Source organism: Malania oleifera, chromosome 13, assembly GCF_029873635.1.
Source record: "Malania oleifera isolate guangnan ecotype guangnan chromosome 13, ASM2987363v1, whole genome shotgun sequence".
Taxonomy (NCBI): domain Eukaryota; kingdom Viridiplantae; phylum Streptophyta; class Magnoliopsida; order Santalales; family Ximeniaceae; genus Malania; species Malania oleifera.
In genome coordinates this window covers 33,851,704-33,869,450 of record NC_080429.1, presented here as the reverse complement: position 1 = coordinate 33,869,450, position 17,747 = coordinate 33,851,704, and the positions used below count along the sequence as shown (strand labels likewise).

At 33.5% G+C, this 17,747-nt stretch overlaps 1 protein-coding gene across 1 annotated transcript; it reads right to left on the bottom strand.

Moving 5' to 3' along the window:
- Window positions 1–9,244: 9,244 nt before the first annotated feature.
- On the bottom strand, window positions 9,245–10,361 carry LOC131146377 ((+)-cis,trans-nepetalactol synthase NEPS2-like). Its single transcript, XM_058095963.1, has one exon. The coding sequence runs from the start codon at window positions 10,228–10,230 to the stop codon at window positions 9,430–9,432; it is 801 nt and encodes a 266-aa protein (XP_057951946.1). The 5' UTR covers window positions 10,231–10,361; the 3' UTR covers window positions 9,245–9,429.
- Window positions 10,362–17,747: the final 7,386 nt, after the last annotated feature.

Sequence of the window (17,747 nt, the reverse complement as noted above, 5' to 3'; positions counted from 1 at the left end):
TATTTTTGTGGTTGTTGGATTTTGTAAGTATTAATTGGGTTCGTAATATTGTGTTATTTAGTATTTTAGTAATCATATATTTAGTAGTTTAGTATTTTAAGTAATCACATATTTAATAACTTAGCATTTTAAGTAGCTACATATATTTAGCAATTCAGTATTTTAATAATATTATATATTTAATTTAGTCTTTTAAGTAGTTATATATATTTAGTAATATAGTATTTTAAGTAATATTATATAATTAGTAATTTAGTATTTCGAGGTAACATTATATTATTTAGTATATTTGATTTTAAGTAATAATAAATATTTAGTATCTTAGTAATATTAGATATTTAGTACATAGATTCAAGGTTATAATGTATATTTGGTATCTTATCATTTTAATATTATGTAATTGGTACATTAGTATTTTATTTATCTTTTAGGTTTGATGTGGTATGCTCAGTATTCTAATTTGAATTTATATATCTATCATTATTATAATATTTTCATATTACACTATTAAATAATTTCCTAATTTTAATCCCTATGATTTTAATGAGAGGATATAAGCTTTCGGGCTTCACGTACCCCAGTTCTGAAAGAATATATTATATATATATATATATATATGTGTGTGTGTGTGTGTGTGTGTGTGTGTGTGTGTGATTTATTTCTTTAAATGTGTATTTCAAAAATTCACTAAAAGGGGGTAATTTTTAAAGATCTATTAAATTAAATTTGAGATAATTCTTGATTAATTAGGTACCGTTCGTAAGAATAGACGCGTAGGGGGTGTTCATACCTTTTTCTCGCATAACCAAACTCCCAATCCCGGTTTTGGTAACGCAGACCAATTTTACCCTTAACTGAGTAGTAATTAAGTGTTCTAACCATACTAAAAGGTTAGTGGCAACTCCAGATGTTGCGACAGCTTGGCGACTCCGCTAGAGACGTTGTAGAGAGGCGAGTTAGTAATTAATTAGAATTTATCCTAAATTCAAATTTAATAAATCTTTTAGTTGCTCCTTATTTTGTGAATATTAATTGTAAATATTTTATTTTCAAACATTTTAAATAATCATAGTAATAGCAAGTATTTTATTTCCAAATTATTTTAATTGCAAATATTTTCTTTACAAATTTTTTTAGATAAGAATATTAATTATAAATAATTTATTTTCAAATTTTTAAATAAGCATAGTAATTGCAAATATTTTATTCCCAAATTTTTTAGATAAGCAAATTTTAATTACAAATATTTTGTTTCTAAATTTTTTTTAAAGCATTTTATTTGTACATATTTTGTTTCCAAAAAGTGAGCAGGATATGCTCAAAGCGGAGACATAAGCTGGGTTTGCAAAACCTCGATAACAAATATCGCGTGTCGCTCTCTCATTATCTCATTTAATTTATGCCATTTAAATTCAGCATGTGTATGTTTGTTCATTTATGATTATAATTATTTGCATGCATACTTTTATTTAAATGAGACATGCTGCACGTGTATATTCACACTTATAACTTAATAATTTCTCATACACGTTATTATATTAAATGAGATATGATATGTGGTGAATCGGCCTTAATGTTTAATTTAACTGAAATATTTTTAAAACCCAATTCACTCCCCTTCTTGGGATCACACCAATTCCAACATAAGCTGTTTTACTAATTAAGTAAATTAATAGACATACAAAATTCATAATAATTCTAATTTTTCATAAAATTTTTTGAATAGAATTAAATATCTTAGAAAGTGTGCTCTCATGACCACTCAAAGAGATGGATGGATGTCTAGTTACAAGAGTGAGTTCACACTTTAAGTGGCCGAGACACGCCCAAAGTACTACTTCCTAAAATGTAAACAATTTTGTTAAAATAAATAAATACATTATTGATATTTATCTACAAATTAATTCATCATAACCATTAAAAAACTAATGTTTTAATTAATAATTTTAAAAGTGGACATAATTAAGCATCCAACACCACCAATCCATCTTTTCTCCACCAAGTGCAGTGGAATGTCCACAAATCTCCCTCATACTAGATTCTTATTCGTTTGGTTAAGAAGCAAAAAGCAAATTCACATTTCTCATTACATTTTACTGTCAAGTAACCACAATTTTATAACTATTTCTCAATTCTGATTTTGAGACCATCTGAGAGCACAGAGCTTAAGTTTTTATCTATTTATTTATTTAAAATTGTATTAATTGAAAAGAAAATATAAATTGAAAAAAAAAAATATTTACTTTTGTTGTACTCTTTGTAAATTTAAATCTAAGTCGGACTTTTTTTTAATTAAATGTCATCATTTTTTTTGTAAAATATAAAATAAAATAAAAAACCCTTTTTAGGGAGAGACTTATGGCCCTGTGATAAGGTGGTACCAGAGCCAACTAGACTCGATTCGACTCACGCCAAGTGCCCAAGGGGGTAGGCAGTGTGGCCATCGGTGATGAAGGCGTTGCCGGATTCGGTGGGGGAGAGTGTCATGCCAAGTGCTCAAGAGGGTAGGTACGGTGACACACCAAGCACCCAAAAGGGGTAGACTAGGTATCTCACCAAGCGCCAAAGAGTAGGCAGGGTGCTTCTGTCCCACATTGAAAACAATTGAGAGACCTTGAGGGCTTATAAGCATGGATACTATACTGCACACCCTAATACAATACCTTTTTAGGGAGTAATGATCCCGTGATAAAATAAGATTAGAGCTGAAATATTTGTTTGATGTGAATTGAATTGACTTATGTCTAATTCAATAAATATACCAATATACATTATAATGTTTCATGCTAATTTTAAACTTTTTTAAAATTCAACAAATACAGCCTAATATTTTAGAAAGTGGTATTCTCATGACCACTCAAAAAAATGGACTCGGTCAAAAAGGTAAATTCACTCCTTTGAGTGACTTCATTCCTGTGAGTGATTAGGACACACCTAATTCCATTTTCTAAGATGGCCAATAATTCTATTAAAATATATGAATACATTATTGTGTTGTAAAACATGCATATTTATGTGGATGACAATCTAGATAATAGGTTACAACCTTTGGTATGCCCACTTAATTGTTCATTATGTGGTTAACCTTTGGGATGCCAATGTATTTACCTATATAAGGAAATGCTTTACAACAAAATGAGAAAAAAAGATGATTAGCAACATCTAGTTCTTCAACATCTAGTTTTTGAAGAACTAGACTGTTGAATTTTTATAACTCCAAACTTTTTTTTATTCCTCTATTTATTTCATTTCCAGCACGTTATCAGGTGACGATCAAGTCTCTAATGATATAACAAGTTTCGTTGGTATTATTCTAAGGTAAGAATCTTGTTTCCTTTAACATTTGTTATCTAACTTTAGTTTTTCATCAAACTATATTTATATGTTAACTATATCTCTTATCTTGAGTACGTGTCCTTAAATATTTTATGTTGGGATATATATGAGAATAACATTTCCATTTAATATTTACCTAACTTTGAATTTTTATTTGTTTTCAAAGTGACTTTATTATGTCAAACCTCACAAAACTTGAATTCGTTGCCCTTGATATTTTTGGAAGAAATTATCTGTCATGGGTACTTGATTGTGAGATTCACCTTAATGCTATGAATTTTGGAAGTACAATTGAAGAAGGAAACCAAGCATCCCTGCAAGATCGCACAAAGGCAATGATTTTATTTCAACACCATTTACACGAAGAATTGAAAATTGAGTACCTTACTATTAAGGATCTATTATGTTGACCTGATAGGTTACGCCCAGTTTGATCAATGCAAATACTCTTGGTACTGAAGGTTATACTAAAGCTTGCATGTAGGTTCACAATGCACGCGTATTCAAAATGAAAGACATACCATGATGGTTCTTCATTTTGGGATGTAATTTTATTATGGACTGTACACTACTATGACTTGTAATAATTTGTAACATGCATGATAGGTAAGTATGCTTAGAAATTTCGTAGATTGACCATAAGGACCAAATGACCTTAGGACACCCTTCAGTCGACCGACACCAGGTTTTTGGGGGTACCTACCTTAGGTCCCAACACAAATGCACAAAAAGTCCCCAACATCACTCTTCATATTAGGGGAATCAAAGTTGGCTAAAATGGACTTAAAATTGAAAGTGTTGAGAGGGTTCGGGCGACTGAACCCAAGTCGTGTAAAATGGCTCGGGCGACCGAACAAGTCAACATGTTGACTTCATGTTCGGGCACCCGAATCTGATTTGAGCGTATCTCCCTCGGGCACCCGAACCTGTATCAGAGCACTTTTCAACTACTCGAGTGACCGAATGATCATATTCAAATTGGGCTTGGGTGACCGAATCAGTTAGTTCGAATAACTGAACTTGGAACTGGGCACCCGAATTTATGAACAAAATGCTACTGACTTTTGTTAAGCTGACCGACCATTTCTTCGGGCACCCGAACCATTAAAAATTATTTTTCTGAGTGAGTCTGTTCGGGCACACGAACCTCAGGCTGAACACTTGAACCTCTCGGGTTAAAATATTTTTTACTGATTTTTAAATGGGGTAAACTGGATTAATTTTCTTAATGGCTTTTAAAATAAATTTAATTAATCCCATTAAGTTCCCAACGGTCAAAAATTCCTCGTTGCCTATAAATACCTGTTCATTTGTCATAATTAGCGAGGATTAGCATTTTGATTAAAGGCCAAATACTCTCAAAATTTCAAAATCTTATTTTAGCCTATACTACTCTCATATACTCAAAAGCTTCATTTTTCTTGATTATTCAAAAGTTGTGAGTGTATTTAGAGTGCTTGTGTTTCATTCTCTATTTGCTTAAATGCTCTCATTTGCTTGATTGTTGATTGATTTTAACTTTGAGAGTCTAGCATTAAGTTCTTCCATCGATTTTATTTGATAAATCTTGAGTGGGAAGACTAAGAAGGTAGTGGTTCTTACATTATCATTACAAGATACCTAAGCCTATATTTTTGTGTGCAAAAATCATTTTCAAAGCTTGCATTCAAACTCATTGCGCGTAGTATATTGAAAACTTCTTGTTGAGTTTGTTTGATTCAACTTGCTAGCATATTTGAAACTTTGATCTGATATTGTGATATTCGAATATTGTGTTTCAAATCTTGCTTAGATGTACACTCTTGATCTAGATTGATTATTATACTTGATTGATGTTTAGCACACATTATAGTATTGAGCATATTTACATATCATTCGTGCTTGCAATATTGATTGAGCTGTATTGGTGCACATATCTGCTTGTATAGAAGTGTATTTCTGTGTACAAATTTTATACACATTGGTTGTATTCTAGACACGAGCCTGAAGAGGGAGACTAACCCTATTAAATAGTCGCGGACTGGCTTAGACCCGGTTAGGAAAGTTAGGTGCGCCATCTTGGTAAGGCGTGTTGGTTGATGTCAGCCCCTTGAATTGACCTAGTTGTAACCAATGTCGCTTTACCCGTTAAGTGAGTTTTAGTGGAATCCTTGTGCTGGTGTAGTCAAGGCGGGGACGTAAGCAATTTGGCCGAACCTCGATAACATATTGCGTGCATTGTTTACTTTTTGCACTTTACTTTTACTACACGTGTATGTTTATTTGTTGATTGTATAGAGTGACCCTAGGCTGTGTTATACTGTTGTTAAAACTAGTAGACCTAGGGGATAAATTTTTAAATTCTCAATTCACCCCCTCTTGGGGTTGCACCAAAACTAACACATTAGTCCTTTGGAACAACTTAAAGGAGAGATATGAACACCAAAAAACGGTAATTCTTCCAAAAGTTCGATATGATTGAATACACTTGCGACTGCAAGATTTTAAAACTGGAAGTGAGCATAATTCAGCCTTATTTAAAATTAACTCTCAATTGAAGTTATGTGGAGAAAAAATTACCGATGATGACGTGTTGGAAAAAACATATTCGACTTTTCACGCCTCAAATGTGCTTCTACAGTAACAATATTGAGAGAGTAGATTTACAAAATATTATGAGCTAATTTCTTGTTTACTTGTGACTGAACAAAATAATGAGCTTTTATTGAAAAATCATTAATCTTGTCCAACTGGCTTAACACCATTTCCCGAAGTGAATGTTGCTTTTCTCAAGGTCATGGACGAGATTGTGGTAGCAAAATTGATCATTTGATTGGGGATGGAAATGTCTACTAATAAATTATCTTCATGTTTATGTTATTTTGAAAAAATTAACTTATGTAATTTTTTTTATTATTAAAATTTGTACATATAATATGCTTGGTAATATTTTGTTATCTTTCCTAATTCTTAAATTTTACTTTTTATTTACTAAATAATACAAAATAAACTTGATAAAATGAAGGATGACATGTGTTTAGTGGATAGTAGCATGACTCATACAATTTTTCGTGTTAAAAAATATTTCTTATAATTAACATTAGCTGAAATTAATGTTAATACAACATCTGGCTCTGGAAATGTAATAGAGGGCTCTTGAGGAGTTCATATTATGTTTTCAAATGGACAAAATTGTATATTGATAATGCGTTGTATTCTAGTAGATTCCGAAGAAATCTACTAAGTTTTAAAGATATACGTCACAATGGATATCATGTTGAAACAAAAAAATGAAGGAAATATGGAATATATTTTTATTACATCTACAGTTTCAAACCAGAAGATCATATTAAAAATTTTTTCAAGTTTTTCATATGACCTATATTTCACAAAAATAAGGATGGTTGAATCAAATTTTATAAACTTGAAGTGCTTCGAGCCAAGAAGTTTTATACTTTGGCATGATCGTCTTGACTATCTTGATTCAACTATGATGCGATGAGTCATTGAAAATACACATGGACATCCATTAAAGGATCAGAAAGTTCTTTTACTTGGTGATTATTTTTGCACTTCTTGTGCTTAAGGAAAACTACTTGTTAGACCTTCTCCATCTAAATTATCTTTAGAGTCTCCATCTTTTCTACAAAGAATATAAGGAGATATTTGTGACCCAATCCATCCATCTTGCGGACCATTTCGATATTTCATGGTTTAAATTTATGCTTCCACTCGATGATCACATGTTTGACTATTTTCAACTCGTAATGTTGCTTTTGCTAAATTTCTTACGCAAATAATGAAGTTAAGATCAAGTTTTTCTGATCATCCCATTCAGACTGACTGTTTAGATAATGTAGGTGAATTTTCTTCAAAAGCATTTTATGATTATTGCATGTCAATAGGAATAAGTGTTAAACATTCTATTGCACATGTTCATATACAAAATGGTTTAGCGGAATCCTTCATTAAGCGTTCACAATTTATTGCTAGACCTATGCTTATGCGATCAAAGCTTTCTACATCTGCTTGGGGTCATGCTATAGTGCATGTTGCGTATTTGATTAGAATTAGACCAACTACATATCACAAGTTTTCAGTTTCTCAGCTTGTGTTCAACCACCAACTTAATATATCTCATCTTAGAATTTTTGGTTGTGCTATATATGTTCCTATGACACCTGCACAACGAAGTAAGATAGGACCACAGCGTCGGCTTGGTTTTTATGTTTGTTTGATTCTCCTTCTATCATTAGATATCTTGAACCACTAACAGGTGATCTTTTTATGACAAGATTTCTAGATTGTCAATTTGATGAATCAGTTTTTCCGTCATTAGGAGAAGGAAAAGGTAAAGGATTAAAAACACAGGAAATTTTTTGGGACACACCATCTTTGTCTAATCTTGATACCCACACAAGTCAATGTGAACTTAAAGTTCAAAGAATAATTCATTTGCAGAAATGCAGCAAATCAATTGCCAGATATTTTTACAGACACCAAAAGGATCACTCAATACATGTTCTGGCTGCAAATATTTCTGCCAAATCGATTGTTCATGAAAAACACCCAATGGGAATAGCAGCTAATGAATTTAAAGTGCGCCAGAAGCGTGGTAGATCAATTGGTGCAAATGATACTATTCCTCTAATGAAAAAGGAAATGAATAAAAGTGACACTCCAAAAGAGATCATTAACACTCAAGAAGAGGTTAAAAGAAATATTGATCAATAATCTCATATTTCCACAAAAGCAACATCAGAAGTGTTTCCGGTACCAAAAAATTATGAGATCTCATTAAAATTTTGAAATATCGGAGAAGAAATGAAATTGTTGTTGACAATGTATTTGCATATGTGATTGCTTCAGAAATTATTAATAATAATAAGTTAAGTCTCAAACTGTAGAAGAATGTTGATATTGAAATGATTGGCCAAAATGGAAAGAAGCAATACAAGCTGAGCTAGATTCATTAGCCAAACGTAAGGTGTTTGGACCCGTAGTCCAAACACTTGAGAATGTCAAACCCGTTGGGTATAAATGGATTTTTGTACGTAAAAGAAATGAAATCAATGAAAGTGTAAGATACAAGGAGCGTCTTATAGCACAAGGTTTCTCACAAAGGCCTGATATAGATTATAATGAGACATATTCCCTTGTTATGAATGCAGTTACTTTCAGATTTTTTATTAATTTAACGATTTTTGAATGACTCGACATACGTCTCATGGACGTAGTAAAAGTTTATTTGTATGACTCATTGGATAATGACATATATATATATATGAAAATCCCTAAAGGATTTAAGATGCTTGAAGCATATAATTCAAAAAAATGACAAATGCGTTCTATTAAATTACAAAGATTTTTATATAAATTAAAGTAATCTGGAGGAATATGGTACAATCGTCTAAGTGAATATTTGTTGAAAATTAGATATGAAAATAATCTTATCTGTCCTTATGTTTTCATTAAAAAGATAAATTCTAGATTGGTTATAGTCGCGGTTCATGTTGATGACATAAATATAGTAGGAACTCCATAAGAGATTTCATTGACTGCTGACTACTTAATAAAGGAATTTAAGATGAAAGATCTTGAAAAGACAAAAATTTGCCTTAATTTTCAAGTTGAACATTTAACAAATGGAATTCTTATTCATCAATCATCTTATATAGAAAAAATCTTGAAAAATTTTATATGAATAAATCTTATCCATTAAACTGCCTAATAGTTCCCTTGATGTGAAAAAGGATCTTTTTCTTCTTCAAGAAGATGATGAAAAAATCATTGGTCCTAAAGTACCCTATCTTAACGTAATAGGAGTCTTACAAATTGTACTAGATTAGATATAACTTTGGAAGTAAATTTGCTTGCAGGGTTTAGCTTTTGATATTTATCTATAAATTAATTCATCACAACCCCCTCATAATCTAAAATTTTCATTGATAAATTATAAAAGTGGACATAATTAAGCATCCATCCAACACCACCAATCCATGATTTATCCGGCAAGTGCGGTGGGATGTCCACGAATCTCAGTCGTAATAAATTCTTATTTGCTAGGACTGTCAATCCGTTCTGCATTCCATTCCGTAAAACCCTATCCGAGATCTAGAAAGACAGGAACCCACCATCGACGACAAGGTCATGTCCGGTGACAAACGCCGATTCATCGCTCGCAAGAAACACCACCGCATCCGCCACATTCTCTGCTTTCAGCACACCGCCCCCTTTCAGGTTCGCGAAGGGCTCGTAAACCCTCTCCACCTCCTGAGCCTCCATCCTCTGCGCCGCGCACAGCCCCGGCGTCGCCACCGCGTACGGCGACACGCTATTCACCCTAATCCCGTGCGCCCCCAGCTGCCGGCTCGCCGACCGCACCAGCCCCACCACCGCGTGCTTCGACATCACGTAGTCCGTCCGCCGCAGGCCGCCCCGGCTGCCCGACACGCTCGCCGTGCACACGATGCTCCCCCTCACGCCGCCCTCCACCATCGCGCGCGCCGCGTGCTTCACGCACGCCGCCATCCCCCGCGCGTTCACGGCGTAGATGCGGTCCAGTGCCGTCAAGTCGAGGTCCAGAACCACCTGGTCCGCCGATACGCTCACGATCCCGGCGTTGCTGAACATGACTTCGAGCTTGCCATACTCGCGCACCGCGTGTTCCACCGCGCTCCTCACCTGGTCCTCGTCGGTGACGTCGCAGCGGACGTAGCTGCAGCGGTGGGAACCAATGGATTCGGCCACGCGCCGGCCTTGCTCGTCCTGGATGTCGGCGATGACGACGGCGCGGGCCCCGTGATCGGCGAAGTGGCGTGCGGTTGCCTCGCCGAGGCCACTGGCGCCGCCGGTGACTATGGCGACTTTTCCTTCCAACTTTTTCTTGGGAGGACTGATCGCCGGATCCGCCATTTCTCAATTATTGTAAGGGTCACGAGAACCTAAGTGCCCTTGACCACCTGACTACATATATAGAGACGCGTATAATCGTACACTGTAATATCATCGTAGTTATTTTTAAATTATCATGGTAAAATTTTATCTTTTTTTTTTCTAAGACTTGCTTAAAATTTTAAAAAATTTATTGCTATTTTTACGTTTTCTATATATATACTAAAAAAAAGGAAAATAGTAATTTTGTAATTTCTTAAAATTCAAAAAATAAAAATAAAAAATTATTTTTCATAATTAAAAAGATTATTGTATTTTTAATTGTTAAGTATAACAAATAAGCTGTGTTGTAGTTAGCATAAAATAGTAATGAATGAATTCTCAATGCCAACAAAAAAATGCAAATTAAAAGTTATTATTAAACAAATGGATGTTTGAATTATTATTATTAAAAATAAAATAAGAGGGATACTATTGTTGAATTATAAATTGATAATTATATGAGATGAAATAACAAATTTAGTGTGTCGGTCTTCACCAACCACAAAAAAAATTACTAGATTAGACTCTCTAATTATACCATATCTTACATAGTAAATTATATATCTAAATTTTGAATATTTTAAATTAAAAATTAATTATCTAATTTAAACTCTTTTAAACGACTCAAAATCATTCAATTTTAGCAATACGATTTTTAAACATACTGAGGATAGAATCAGCATAAAAAATTTTAAATTTATACAACCTAATCTAAATATGATTAATTTTGATGTGTATTATTATCAAGTAAAATTAGTGATTAAAATTTATTCAAGTCCACAAAATTGTCTATTATTCTTAAAATCTTATATGGTTTCCTTTATTCAACCAAATTCAGAGGGGCCCTTTTTATTTTACCTCTTCTCTAATTATATAACCCTCAACTAAATATAAAAAGAAAATGAAACATGAAAAAAACGTGAAGAACAATTCTTTTGATGAGTTGGCCCTTTTGGTATTTGAATCGACAAAATAAGACATCTTGTTGTAAAACATGTGTATTTATGTAGATAACTATCTAGATAATGAGTTACAAGCTTTGGTATGCCCACATAATGGTTTATTATGTGGTTAACCTTTGAGATACTAATGTATTTGTCTATATAAGTACATGTTTTACAACAAAATGTGATAATAAAATAATTAGTAACATCTAGTTCCTGAAGAACTAAACTGTTGAATTTTTATAGTACCAAATTTTATTTTATTTTTTTCTTTCTCTTTTATTTCATTTACAACATGTTATCAGCACGATTAAGTCTCTAATGGTGTAGTAAGTTTCGTTACTATTATTCTAAGGTAAGAATCTTATTTCCTTTAACATTTATTATCTATATAATTTTAGTTTTTCATTAAACTATATTTATTTGTTAACTATATCTCTTATCTTGAGTACATGTCCTTAAATATTTTTATGTTGGGATATATGTGAGAATAACATTTCCATTTAATATTTACCTAACTTTAAATTTTTATTTGTTTTCAAAGTGAGTTCATGATGTCAAACCTCACAAAACTTGAATTCATTGCCTTTGATATTTCTGTAAGAAATTATTTATCATGGGTACTTGAAGCTGAGATTCACCTTAATGCTATGAATCTTGGAAGTACAATTGAAGAAGGAAATCAAGCATCCCTGCAGGATCGCGCAAAGACAATGATTTTCTTTCGACGTCATTTATACGAAGAATTAAAAATTGAGTACCTTACTATTAAGGATCCATTAGTCCTTTGACACAACTTCAACGAGAGATATGAACACATAAAACGGTAATTCTTCCAAAAGCTCGATATGATTGGATACACTTGCGACTGCAAGATTTTAAAACTGTAAGTGAATATAATTCAATCTTGTTTAAAATTAACTCTCAATTAAAGTTATGTGGGCATACCAACGGTTGTAACCGATTATCTAGATGGTCATCCACATAAATATACATGTTTTACAACACTTCCCCTTGGATGATTATACACTATAAATATGTCTCGTTAAAACATTCGCTAAGGAAAACCCTGTGGGACAAAACCTTAATGAAGAAAAAAACAGATTCGACTTTTCATGCCTCGAATATGCTCCTACAACATCAATATCGAGAACATAGATTTGCAAAATATTCTGAACTAATTTCTTGTTTACTGATGGCTGAACAAAATAATGAGTTTTTGTTAAAAAATCATCAATCTCGTCCAACTAACTTAACACCATTTCCTGAAGTGAATGTGACTTTTTCTTAAGGTCGTGGATGAGGTCGTGGTGGTAAAAGAGGTCATGGTAGGAAAAATTGTTGGACCCGTGATGATCATCCTTCAAAGTTTGAAAGCAAAGGTGCTGAAAAGACTCAAAGGAAATGGGTAAAGAATAAAGAAAACTTTGAACAAAATAACAAAGTGCAAAATAATGACAATATTTATTATAGGTGTGGAACAAAAGGTCATTAGTTTCGAATATGTCATACTCCTAAACACCTAGTTGATCTTTACAAGGCATCCTTAAAAGGAAAGAGGGAAAAATGCTGAAATAAATTTGTCTGAACCGATTGATGCTAAGTATGAGTCTCCTTTGGATGTTGATTTTGATGTTTCTAATTTTTTTGAGGATCCTAATGACAAAATTGATCATTTGATTGAGGATGAAAATGTCTACTATTAAATTATCTTCATGTTTATGTTATTTTGAAAAAAATTAACTTATGTAATTTTTTTTATTAAAAGTTTTACATATAATATGTTTGGTAATATTTTGTTATCTTTCCTAATTCTTAAATTTTACTTTTCATTTATTAGATCATACAAAATAAACTTGATAAAATGGACCATGACATGTGTTTGGTGGATAGTGGCACGACTCACACAATTTTTCGTGTTAAAGAATATTTCTTGCAATTAACATTAACTGAAATTAATGTTAATACAATATCTGACTCTGCAAATGTAATAGAGGGCTCTGGAAGAGTTCACATTATATTTTCAAATAGGAAAAAATTGTATATTGATGATGCGTTGTATTATAGTAGATCCCGAAGAAATTTATTAAGTTTTAAAGATATACGTCGCAATGGATATCATATTGAAACAAAAAATGAAGAAGATACGAAGTATCTTTTTATTACATCTACAGTTTCAAAATAGAAGATCAGATTAGAAAAATTTTCAAGTTTTTAATCTGGCCTATATTTCACAAAAATAAGAATGGTTGAATCAAATTTTATGTACCAGAAGTGCTCCAAGCCTAGAAGTTTTATACTTTGGCATGATCGTCTTGGCCATCCTGATTCAACTATGATGTGATGAATCATTGAAAATACACATGGACATCCATTAAAGGATCAGAAAGTTCTTTTACCTAGTGATTATTTTTTTTACTTCTTATGCTCAAGGAAAACTACTTGTTAGACCTTTTCCATTTAAATTATCTTTAGAGTCTCCATCTTTTTTGCAAAGAATACAAAGAAATATTTGTGGTCCAATCCATCCATCTTGTGGATCATTTCGATATTTCATGATTTTAATTTATGCTTCTACTCAATGGTCACATGTTTGTCGACTTTCAACTCATAAGGTTGCTTTTGCTAAATTTCTTGCTCAAATAATGAAATTTAAGATCAAGTTTTCCCGATCATCTCATTTATACTATTCGATTAGATAATGCAGGTGAATTTTATTCGAAAACATTTTATGACTATTGCATGTCAATAGGAATAAGTGTTGAACATTCTATTGCACATGTTCATACACAAAATGATTTAGCGAGAATCCTTCATTAAGCATTTACAATTTATTGTTAGACCTATGCTTATGCGATCAAAGCTTCCTGCATTTGCTTGGGGTCATGCTATAGAGCATGTTGCGTCTTTGATTAGAATTAGACCAACTGCATATCACAAGTTTTCACCTTCACAACTTGTGTTTAACCACCAACCTAATACATCTTATCATAGAATTTTTGGTTGCACTGTATATGTTCCTATTACATCTGCACAACGAAGTAAGATGGGACCACAACGTTGGCTTGGTATTTATGTTGGTTTTGATTCTCCTTCTATCATTAGATATCTTGAACCACTAACAGGTAATTTTTTATAGCAAGATTTCTAGATTGTCAATTTGATAAATTAGTTTTCCTGTCACTAGGAGAAGGAAAAGGTAAATGATTAAAAACACAAGAAATTTGTTGGAACACCCCAACTTTGTCTAATCTTGATACACACACAAATCAATGTGAACTTGAAGTTCAAAGAATAATTCATTTGTAGAATGATGCAAATCAATTGTCAGATATTTTAACAAACACCAAAAGGGTCACTCAATCACATGTTCCAGCTGCAAATATTCCTGCCAGATTGATTGCTCCTGAAGAACACCCAATGGGAATAGTAACTAATGGGTCTAAAGTGCGCCAGAAGCGTGGTAGACCAATTGGTGCAAAGGATAGTGTTCCTCGAAAAAAAAAGGAAATGAATAAAAGTGACACTCCAAAAGTGGTCATTAACACTCAAGAAGAGGTTAAAATAAATATAGATCAACAATCCCGTATTTCCATAGAAGCAACACCAAAAGTGTTTCCGGTACTGGAAAATTATGAAATCTCATTAAAATTTGGAAATATGCGGAGAAGAAATAAAGTTGTTAACAATGTGTTTGCATATGCAATTACTTCAGAAATTTTTAATGATAATGAGTCTGAGCCTCAAACTGTAGAAGAATGTCGATATCGAAATGATTGGCCAAAATGGAAAGAAGCAATACAGGTTGAGCTAGATTCATTAGCCAAACATAAGGTATTTGTACCAGTAGTCCAAACACTTGAGAATGTCAAACCTGTTGGGTATAAATGGGTTTTTGTACGTAAAAGAAATGAAATCAATGAAATTGTGAGATACAAGGCGCGTCTTGTAGCACAAGGTTTCTCATGCCTCTCTCTCTCTCTCTCTCTCTCTCTCTCTCTCTCTCTCTCTCTCTCTCTCTCTCTATCCTACAGCTCCCTCACTCTCTCTCTTCGATTCCGGCTCTGTTAAAGCCCGAATTGATGATCAAGAACCACCATGAGGTTCCTGGGAAGATTCTTTGCAACTTAGGCGGAACAAATTTTCAGTTTGGGGTTTTGGGCAATCATCCCAAAATCAGGGTAAGTGAGATATTTTAGAGTTTATGTGTGTTTTTGGAGTATGCTAGCCTAGGAAATGTAGTAAATGTTTTTTATATTGGGTTTGAGTTGATTTTACTAGGGATAATGTATTTTTAGGGTTTGGAGTTTTGAACACCTCGGGCGTGGTTGGAATTTTAGTAGGCTTTTCAGAAGTCAGGTAAGGGGAATTAAATATAGCAGGTTTTACTAAGTTTGAAACGGTTAAATTCAATTATACAAATTTATATACTTAGGTATGATTTTCTTGAATAGTTTAGGCATTTGAAAAATAATGATTTTTGATTATATATCATAAATGGGAAAATTTTGTGTGACATGCATATAACTTTCATAATTTAACTGGTTGCAAATAGTGATTGTTGCGAATATTGATTGATGATAAATACTGACTGCTAGTGAATATTGAATGATTGTGGTTATAGTTTTATTGTGAGCATGGATTGGTTGCAAATACTGGCTATTTGTGATTACTGTGTAATGAATAATTTGATGTGTGTGAATGGGTCATTTTGTGTGGTTATATGTGTGTATCACAATATAACGTTGGTAGACCTGAGAAGTTCATTATATTGCCTAGATATAATCACAATATAACATTGGCAGGCTTGAAGAGTTTGTTATATTGTCATTATATATTGGGGTAGAACATTGGTAGGCCTGAGGAGTTTGTTCTACTGATATACTACGAGTAGATCATGGGGATTGGATATTAGTGAATAGTGGTGTCAGTGTGGGCCACGGGTCACGGAAGTCGGAGTGGTGCTTGTGTGGGCCAGGTTATATCCTGTGTGGACTATGGTGCATGTATGGGCCATGTTATGTATCTTGTGTGGATATGAGTTATGTGTGGACAGTATTTCCTGTGTGGATGTGAGTCCTGTGTGGATGGTGTTCGAGAGCAGAGGGAACCTACTTGTATGGGTGGGTAATCTTCCCTATTCTCGGAGACTTTGCTTGGATACATAACCCGAGGGCTTACTGAGTAAGGTGAGTGCCCTGGTATTGGTATTAGAATAGAGGGAAGCTACTTGTATGTGCAGGTAATCTTCCCCATTCTAGGAAACTATCACTAAAAATAATTATGTATATGTGAGTGTAATCTGTATTTGCTTCCTCTACTGATGTTGAATATCAAATAATTATATTTTGTATTTATTTAAACTCTCTGCCACACATTGTTACGATTTATTCTTCCTTACTGAGATGTGTCTCACCCTAACAAATAATTATATTTTCAGGTCCATCAGGTGATCGAGCTTAGAGCTCTGGGCATGGTAGTATTTTTGGTAATTTTTTTGGGCGACTGTAAGAATAGTTTACGTATAGTTTATGTTTTAAATATTGGGATGTAATATAAATAGATGGAGGCTGTTGTTTTATTTGGGATTTATAGATAAAATCTGGTATTTAAATTGAGATTGTTTATTTATTTTCGTTGCATGATTGTAGTTTATGGTATTAGAAACAAGTGAATGAAACACCTAACCTTCGGGCCCCACTTGACGCGTTCGGGGCGTTACAAGTTGGTATCAAAGCCTAACGATTCTGCAAACTTTAAGGATGATTAATACTAGAGTATAGGTTCAAGTTAGGATAAGGATAAGAGTGGGTAGGTTAGGTGGAATAGTGGTCTAGAAACTTGGAGACGAAGATCCTTTGATGGTCTTCTGTGCTTTTCCAGGAATGACAATTTTTGGAAAATTACGGTAAATCCATTAATGGTTTTGTTTCTGGATTGAGAGACTGGAACTTGGGCACGTAAGTTAGAGTGATAGGTCGGTTCAGTATGTTTGTCGTGTCAGTGTTACAATTTTGTGGTAAGACGGTATGAACAAATCGTAGATTGGAACTTCTATACTATAGTAGCTTTTCATTTCAAACTTGTTTTAGTTATGATAAATGAGGATATTCTAAGTTTTTTTCTATCCTATCTTCAAGATGGATCCTAGGGGGAAGGACATTGACATCGGAGCAGATAAACACGTGGATACCTCCAGTGAGGATGTCGTTGATGCCTCAACGGTGTTGTGTAGCATAGCACGTCAATCTAAGAAGGAAGTTCAGAGAGAGCATGATCAACCACTAGCTAATATGGGCTACACTTTTCAGCAGTTCACCTAGACGAGTCCGCCAACTTTTGAAGGAGGTGCAGACCTGATCATAGCTGAGGATTGGAGTCAAGAGATGGAAGAGCTCTTGACTGTTCTGCACTGTACTGAGGAACAGAGGGTACAATACACCACCTTTAAACTAGTTGGGGAGGCCAAGTGGTGGTGGAGGGTGGCGAAGCTAGTAGAGGAGCAACGACTAGGACCTACGGTCATCACTTGGAGTCGCTTTAGGGAGGTGT